Source organism: Puntigrus tetrazona, chromosome 5 (genome assembly GCF_018831695.1).
Source record: "Puntigrus tetrazona isolate hp1 chromosome 5, ASM1883169v1, whole genome shotgun sequence".
Lineage (NCBI taxonomy): Eukaryota > Metazoa > Chordata > Actinopteri > Cypriniformes > Cyprinidae > Puntigrus > Puntigrus tetrazona.
The window spans coordinates 26,638,726-26,647,846 of NC_056703.1; the positions used below are offsets into that span (position 1 = coordinate 26,638,726).

The window sequence follows — 9,121 nt, forward strand, 5'->3', positions numbered from 1 at the left end:
ACGCATGTCACACAACTTCATGGATCCAGAACTTTATTAAACTGTTTTTGCATTTCATTGTGGTGAAGCTGAAATCACAGTCGGTTAAATCGATCGCAAACTATGAACCAAAGCCAAACAGGTGGGAGGCCCTCTGAACTACCAAGCTCTCCCACGTGGATAGAAGTGCATTATATAGTACAATAATAGCGATGCATTCACATTCAGAGACAGACAGATTTCTAACAGGCCTACGATGTGAAAATTAAACACTGACGGCGAGCTGATGTCACAATGCTTCCCTCCCCCTCTCCTCCAAAGCATGGAAGAAACGAACCCCAAAACCATACAAAAACCGTAAGAGAACAGATTCAGAACGAATCTGCAAGAATCTGCCAAATACTGAGCTGTAAAAATAAATACAAAAAGAAAAAAAACTAACATAAAACTGTGTTTAATGTGAAGGTCCAAACCCCACTCTTTAATACATTAATGTAGAAACAATAAAACGTCTGAAAACCATGACAACTGATGATAGTGAATGTAGTGCTGAGGCAATACCAATTGGCCACTTTTTTAATCCAATTAAGGCTTAAAAAAAAAAATTGGAATGAGTTGGAGGAGAAGGGTTAAGGTGACCGTTTAATATGTTGTTTGGAACGCCGCCATCCTTTGTAGACTTCCTGTAGCTGTTCTGTAGATGAATAATGTCCTGGGGTTTCTTCTGGTTCCTTTGATCACCGAATTGCTATTAGCCCAACATCTATCAGTTTCTGAATTTTCTGAGCGATGACGGGGTTCTTTAGATGACTAGAATAGAGAAAGAGAAAAAGAGAAAGAAACGAGACACAGGAAAATTTTATTTTACATTGTATGAATGTCACAAATACAATAACATTTATAAATATTTTTCATAAAGATTAAAAGCCTATTCTTGTACCATTATGATTTATTACATTTATATTTATTAGACACGCACACAAATCACAAAAGTAAAAGCTCAAAACACATTACAATGAGAACTAAGGTCAAATCTAGTACTAGATAAAAGGAAACATCCAGTGCACTGGGGAAGCCAGACTGAAAATATGACTCTATTGGTTTCTTACTCGCTGAGGGCCTGTGGGTCTTTCTGCATCTGCTCTAAGATCATGCGCATGGCAGGATCACTCATGATCTGCTGCACCTCTGGGTCGGCCATGGCCCTCCGTTTCACATCCTCTGGGCTGTCGTTACGCATTGCTTGGCTCACCATACAGCGCTGCAGACCCTCTGTGGCCTCCTTTAGTGTCAGAGGAATAGAGAAACCTAATTGTTAACATGTCGGGTCACCACCACCAGCAGGATCCTCCTCAAACTCAGAGATAACGAAGCAGGTCACGTATACCTTTGAATTGGAGTCAAGCTCAAGAGCTTTCTGGTACACATCCATTGCTTTAGAGAAGTCCTTCATCGCCTCCAGTGCAGCTCCCTTGCGTGTGTAACCCTTAACTAAAAATAAATGGACAGTATAAGGTGTTTGCAAACAAATAAACAAAAACTTAAATTAAATTAAGTTTTTAATTTTTACTTACTGAAGTTTGGATCCAGTTTAATGCACTCCTCACAGTCCTGATAAACAAATAGGTGATGGTTAACAGTGACAGAACAGCATGGGTAAACTAGTCAATTAGTGACATTAATACAGACTCATTTTTCCTAGTTACTGTATAAAGGAATAGTTCACCCAAAATGAAGATTCTGTCACCATTTACTCACTCTAGAGCAGTTCAAAGTATCTTCCTTTGTGTCCAGCAGAACAAAGAAATTCATACAGGTTTTGAAGAAAGTCTTTAACCAGGCTGTTTTGGGTCACCATTGACTTCCATTGTATTTATTTTCTTAATATGGAAGTCAACGGTGACCCAAAACAGCCTGGTTAAAGACTTTCTTCAAAATATCTTTGAACAAAGTAAATTATCACAGATTTGGAACCACTCGTGGGTGATATGACAGAATCTTCATTTTCGGGTGAACTATTCCTTTAACGCCGTCCTTACATTTGCTACGACTCTGAGAAGTCTAATCATCCCAACTAGAGAAATCCTTCAAATCAGTTGGCTGACAAACTCTGATCGTACCTTGAGGGCCAGCTGGAACTCCAGTAGTTTGGTGTAACAGGCAGCTCTGTTGCTGAAGAGTTTTGCATCGTAAGGGTTTCTCTTGATGGCCTCCGAGTAATGTTTCATGGCCAAAGGATAGTCGCCTACATAATCACACAGAAACAGAACTAAATTAAAACGCAGACTTAAAAATAAAAAATCTTGGGAACATTACAGCAGTGTTGACTTGGTTCACACCCTTCTGGAAGGCATCATTTCCTTTGTTTTTTTCTTCCAGGGCCAAATCTGGATTAATGTAGGCCTGCTTCTCCTGTTCCTTTAAAATCTTTTCTGCCTGTAAAAGAGCAGGAAGGAAAAGGTACCATCAACTAAAGTTTCTAAATACAGATTTCACCTCTCACTTTAAGTCCCATTTCATACTAATTATGTGAATCTTTCACCAAAAATTTGAGTGACCTGCTGGCATTTCTTGAGGACCTCAGGTGTGCGATGCTCTGTCAGACTCTTATTAAAAGACTGGACTGCCTCTTTGTACTTCTCCTGCTTAAAATAAGAGTTACCGATCCTGGCGTATGCCCTGCAACCAAACAGAGAAATAAATCTGTGTAGAGGTAGCGTAAAAACAATAACGCTCACTTTTTCAATGTCGTTCCGGTACAGAAAACTTACTTGGCAATCTGTCTGTAATCTTCCCGGTTCTCTCTTCCCACCTCAATGGCTTTCTCACAAAGCTCTCTGCATTTATCAAAGTCCCCCTTTTCAAAATGCACAGCTGAGCGAGAAAGCATATATACACGTTTAATTAAAATAATAATTGAAAAGTTATCAAAAAAAACTTAAATATTAAATATAGATGAATATATTTTGCTTTAAACAGACGTCACAGCAGCTGGGCTAAATATGAAGTTATACAAAATAATACAGGCTACAGCATGTGCTATTTGAATGTGCAACTGGCCGCAGTTCTTGTAAAGAAAAAAAAAAAAGTAAGAGACAGAGCATAATTGCAGCCCTATTCGGACAGGATTAGGGATTCGTTTTGGAGAGGTGGGATAGTATTTATTACCAGAGCTTCTAAGTGATTTTAGTCCCATCTTCGTTCTTACCTGCTTGGTTTGACAGATAGGTCATGTTGGTGGGATCGTGCTTTAGGGCTTCTTCATAGTGCTTCAGTGCAGTAGCAAAGTCTTTCTTCTTATATGCTGCATTTCCCAGTTCCTTCTCCTTCAAAGCCTGGAAGAAACAAGTCGCATTTAGGACAGCCACCATTGCTAAATTGACATTGCAGCATATTTAACTAAACTAAAACCCAGTCAGTCAACTAAACTAAGTCAACCAGCTCAATTTAAATGGTCTGTTGTATGTGAGGAGCACATGGCCACTGTATCTCCAGTGCGTTATTCTAAGCATATAAATGGATGCGCTTTTTTATGGATACCGGGACATGAAAGAAATTCAAAGCTTTATTTACATTATAAATACTACTAAAGCAACCAAAATGTTAGGCTAAGAGTTATATTATAAACTAGTGTTGGTTATAATAAGTGGCACGATATTATCTGTAAAAGTGATGAATGCGGATGTTTTATTTTCTTATTATATATTTCTGACACAGTGTGGCTTGTATGGAAAATATGGCACGTGCGGAAAAGAGCTAGACCAAACAGAGCACCATTCTCTTGTTCTCTGGCAGGTCTTCCTCTTTGGGAGGAGGCGGAGCCGTCTCTTTGGGTTTAGGGGGTTGGGGTGGAGTCGGTTCCTCTTCTTCATCCATGCCAGCTAGATCCAGCCCCAGCAGCACCGAGAGAGTGGTCATTACACGAGGGTCTTGCAGTTTTCTGCATTAAACCATATCAAGGCAAGGCAAGTTTATATATCACATTTCAGTCTGGATTGTGACTAATGTTTTATCTGATCTCTTCTGGAAGCTGGAGTTTTGGGTGAACCCTTGGTATTTGTAACCGACTAAACCGAAATGATCTGATTGGTCTATTATTTTTATATTCAGTGAGCATATCTGCAATTTATTTACGTCCTAGGCCATTGAATGATTTATAAAAGGAGTAAAAGTCCTTAATATGTAACTGGAAGTCACTGTAAGGAATGGGAACACTATAGGAACCCTTTCATAAAAATATAGGTATTGGTACTCTGCATTGACAAGTACCAAAAATTTGATGAAAATGCAAAAATAAAAATGCAAAATCTCAGCTAACCACTGTACAAGAGACCTTTGCTTGGTATTGTGGATTATGATTTGATTATGACCAGCTGTCTGTACATCATGCAAAGTAGAACACAAATGGAATGTGAGAGGCAGAAGGCATACAGAATACTTACGTGCCAAGCTCTGAGGGCTTGTTCCTGAGCTGCTCCAGCAGCTCCCTGTAGCTGGGGTCAGACAAGAGCGCTCTGGTTCGAGGGTCACCCTCCAGCTTTTCATACAAGTTGGGAATGGAAAATGGGTTCATCATCTTTCGCTCTGAAAAGAACATGAAATCATCTGTTATCACACTAAACCTTTCGGTTTCTCACCACGTTCCTCCACTGATACTTTTAATAATCTTCATTTTAATTAAAAGGTACAAGCAACCAAGGAAGCCTACTAGGTATTTTTCATCCAAAGAAGCTTAAAGTACACTAATTGAAAACGTATATGTGCTCTAAGGCTTCATGACAAGAGTGAATACTGTGCCTTGAACAAGACGTACCAAGCGGTATACAATAGTACACTGCACTTGATGTGAACTGATATTCTGCTTCGTGAAAATTCTTCTAAAATCATGGCTATAAAGGAGAAGTTTCTTACCAGCTAAGCGAGCTTCAATGCTCTGAAGTCCCTCCTTGAGTTGCTGATTGGACGGCTCTTGGCGTATCCCCTCCTGATAGGTTGCTTTGGCATCTTCTAGTCGCCCAAGAAACTCCAAAGCAGCTGCTTTTCTTGAGTAGCCCTTTAAAAAGTAATCAATCAATAAACCGATCATAAAATGTCCTCACCGTCGCAAACCTAAGTGTGATTTTTATTAGGTTTTAGTTTGTTCCACATGCTATGCTTTTCCTTCTGAACTTAAACGGTTTGTTTACCCAAAACGTAAAATTAGCCTGTGTTCTACTCGCCCTTGAAGCTTCCCAGGTATACATGACTTTCTTCTTTCACTTGAAACTTGAAAGTGTCCACAACCGTAATAAAACATCCCTCGCAAGGATCCATGGGGTGAAAAGGTGTAGCAAATCCATACATTTTTGTAAGATAAAGATCCATATTTCCAACAAACACTTTTCTCTCACTTCCGGTGGATGATGTAGGACGTTGGCATTGGATGATGGAGACAGAACAAAAAGTGTTAAGAATTGGAAGCACTAAACAAGGATTTGTAAATGGAAGCCAAAAGGACACTTTACTTTGGTAAAGTAGAGAAAACATTTTTTTCCGTTGCTCCGGCATTTCTTGGACACATGTGCCTTACGTCATCCACATTTTTTTTATATGGTTCTTTATCTTACAAAATCGAATGGATTCGCCACAGGACGCCTTTATTTACCCCAAAGTTGTGCAAGGGACATTTTATTATAGAGATGCACTTTATTTCACTTCGTCTGAACCGTCAAACATCTGCTTATCTCCATTAAAAGGCTTGGAGGGACAGGGACAATTTTTAATAGAGCTCCGATTGGATTCGTCTGAAATAAAGTCATCTAGGAGTCAAACAAGCTAAAGGTTTCATTTTTGGCTCAACTAAAAGTCCAAATCAGTCCTTTCATGTAACGGGACGGTTCCAAAAAAAGCAGACCACATTAATGGAATCATACCCTTCGATACATAGATCCTGGATGTTGTCATGATGACCGAACGCAATGAGACTTCTCCCGCTTGCATGGTGATCTGTAAACCCTCACTTTGAGTTATCCACTGTTTATTTTTTAAATATTTTGTCACTCAAAATATGGAATATTTTATTCCCATTTGGTGGCCTGCTTGTGTCCCAAAGTGTGTTAAAACATCGGCATCCCCCACAAGTGACACTAAAAGCAAGAACAACTCACCTTGCCCCAATCTGGCTTAATCTTTATGGTTTGGCAGGCATCTTTCAGGGCATTGTCATAGTCGCCCTTCTTGGCATAGGCGGCAGAGCGGTTGCTGAAGAGGACGTGATTGGAAGGGTCTAATGTCAGGGCCTCAGTGTAGCACCTAACTGCCTCGTCAACATTTCCTGCGCTCAGCGCCTTGTTTCCTTGGTCTTTCAGTTGCGATGCCTAAGAGTAAAGACAGATTTAAAAAGTAACCGTTACATTCAACAGTTTTTCCTGTTTTAATTTAGGGTGAGGATGAGAACAGCTCTTGGAGGAGACTAGGGCTGGATGTAGCAGGTCAGTGTAACTTACAGCTTTCTGCATAAAGTTCCACTAAATGATGATCACTAACAATAAATCCCACTAGAGTCCACATCAACATGATTATTTTATGTTTATTATGAGCACACTGCCCTCTGTGGCTTTAGTAACTCTCTCTCTCTCTCTCTCTTTAAAAGGAGGATTGATTTTCATTGGCTGGTCTGTTTCTCAATAATTGTCATGTAATTTCATTCCATCTAAATTATTAATAGGTGCTCATATTGTTACAGTGTGGACTCTGCAATTCCTTCAAATTTGGAATCTTTTTGGAAACGCTATATTGTCATTATAATCATCATCATCATCATCATCATCATCATCATCATCCTTGGAGCAAATAAGCTCTAGGTTACAAACTATTCCACGCTTTTTTTAGATCTAAATTTACAGTTTCCCAAAGAGTAAAATCATTGAAAACCTTCCAGAGAGCTGACTCTTTAAAGCCGCAGTCCTCAAGTTTAACGCCTTTGTCGCCAGCTATGTCTAAAAACTTGGTATTGCACTTCCTTTCAGAATTCTATCCCATGCCTAGGTTAAAATTTCTGTACAGGCTAATCTCTAATTGTCACATCATTCGAATTTCATATGAAAAAGAAATTTTTTTTTAACCCAAAAAGCAAACTATGCTCCCTTCAAACTGGCTGTTTAAAATTCAACTATAAAATGGAATACAATTAAATTTTGGGCGATACAATTCACACTAGGGCTGGGCGCTAAAGCGGTATTAACGTGTATTATGTTGTGCATGATATGTTTTTTGCTATACCGTGGATACGTATTCAGGGATTTCAGGGACAGACAAAGATATTTACCCTGCCCTTTCAGATTGCCTACGCTTTTATAAAATCCTTTTTGGATTACAATTTGCTATCAAATTGTTTTGTTTTTTTTTAAACTTAATTATTCCAGCTGCTGTGAGAGTAGGTTATAATGAACCGATGCACCTGCTGCAGAATCCTCAGCCGAATGAAGCCATAGTCTTTACTGCTTCTTTACGTTTACAGACGGGACGTAATGACTGCGTCACGCTCGACTTTCCCATGAAAACATACCTGTACCACTCAAATTAGAAAACATTACTGCAAGATAAATGTTGTGAATCGGTCTAAAGGAAGGCGTTGGTATTGAAGGTTAAGTACTTGCCCAAATATTGATTTTGGATCATTTTTAACAAAAAAGAAAAGAAAAAAAAGATACAGTCTGCAGCTTTAAATACTGAAAGTAAACCATTTTAGTTTCACAGATGCTACTACCAACCAAAAAAAATAAGTACCTATCGTAACTCATTTGCGCTGCCATTTTCTGTGCATTATGGGCATTTCATAATGTTAGCCCCTTCAGCATCACTGTATAAATAAGTTTACCATTTTATTTTTAGCACCGACAACGTTACACGTTTATTGCCTTGTTATGCATGCGTTATTGAAGGATGGCCAATTAGACTGCTGTATTAAGCGTGTATTTGTTCTTTTTGTATTTGACCCACGCGCACTTATGTTGGCATCACGTGGTGTTTAATAGAAGTTACTTGAAGTAGTGAATTGTGGGAAGCGAAATAAACGTCACTTCTTCCTCAGACAATCAACATCATTAAGTAATTCAACCATATCCACACATGCCATGGAATGGAATTAAAAAAGACAGGATGGAGCGGACTAAAAAAAAAAAAAAAACATCGCTTTTAATTAGTGCTATGACAGAATATATACTATTAAAAGTTCCCCGTTATGAGCCTGATTGTAAAGAATTACCCATCCGATACATATATTCCTTCGGGAGTACGGCGTATCATACAATTATATAATAAAAGACTGCAAATCCCAATCTCAAAAGTAGCTGAATGAAATGACGTTGCGCCCTTCACACACACAGAAGTCTCTAGATCTGACGTGAGCTTATGCTAACTTGCTAACTGCTGGAGGAGACCGACCGGATGAATAAACGTGCGTTATTCACACGGATCAAAACCCGTACTAAAACACGATGATCCTCTTTAAGATAACCCTTGCAGTACAGCTGTTCGCAGAGATCGCAGGTTACAGCACAGCGTGTCAAATTCAGCTGCTAGCGCGTTGTTAGCTTACTAGCCCTTACTATCACTGATGCGGTTTATAATGAGCGTACAATGAGTATGTCTTTAAAGCGGGCAAACATATAACACTTTTAACCCGGTTTATTTAGCGCAGTAATTTAAAAAGCCGCTTGTTCTTCATAATATGTGACGAGAAATATTCTATTCAAGAGTTACTTACTTTCTCCATAGCGTGGGCATGAGGTTCCAGAATCTACCAAGACACTAGCGTCGCCCCGCCTCTCTGCCTATTATGACTGTAGACCGGAGAAAGGTTGCCAGGTATTTTAGTTTAAACCCCATAAAGTTGTATAAGCCTAATCGTGTTAGGTCAGGATGCATCACTGAAATGAAATAACAATCTAAAAACTACTGTAGCCGCACACTTTACTTTTTAAAAGTTATTATGCATTCATTCATTTTAACAGTTCGTAAAAGTTGGAATGTAATCACGAAGCAAAATCGGTCTCTAGAAAATTCTGGTACAGAGTTACGAATCGATGCTTAATGCATGGCAACCCCAGTAAAACGGACATGTGAGAAGAAGAACTTCAAATTGTTACCTTTCCCACCATAT

The 9,121-nt window shown here is 39.1% G+C and overlaps 1 protein-coding gene across 1 annotated transcript; it reads right to left on the reverse strand.

The window, feature by feature from the left end:
* Positions 1–428: 428 nt before the first annotated feature.
* On the reverse strand, positions 429–8,810 carry stip1 (stress-induced phosphoprotein 1). The gene is made up of 14 exons (XM_043238542.1): positions 8,726–8,810; positions 6,126–6,335; positions 4,891–5,032; positions 4,422–4,563; positions 3,754–3,919; positions 3,188–3,314; positions 2,751–2,853; positions 2,538–2,658; positions 2,319–2,415; positions 2,100–2,224; positions 1,554–1,590; positions 1,367–1,470; positions 1,089–1,261; positions 429–789 (listed from the first exon to the last, which is right to left on the reverse strand). The coding sequence occupies exons 1-14, from the start codon at positions 8,732–8,734 to the stop codon at positions 717–719; spliced, it is 1,629 nt and encodes a 542-aa protein (XP_043094477.1). The 5' UTR covers positions 8,735–8,810; the 3' UTR covers positions 429–716.
* Positions 8,811–9,121: the final 311 nt, after the last annotated feature.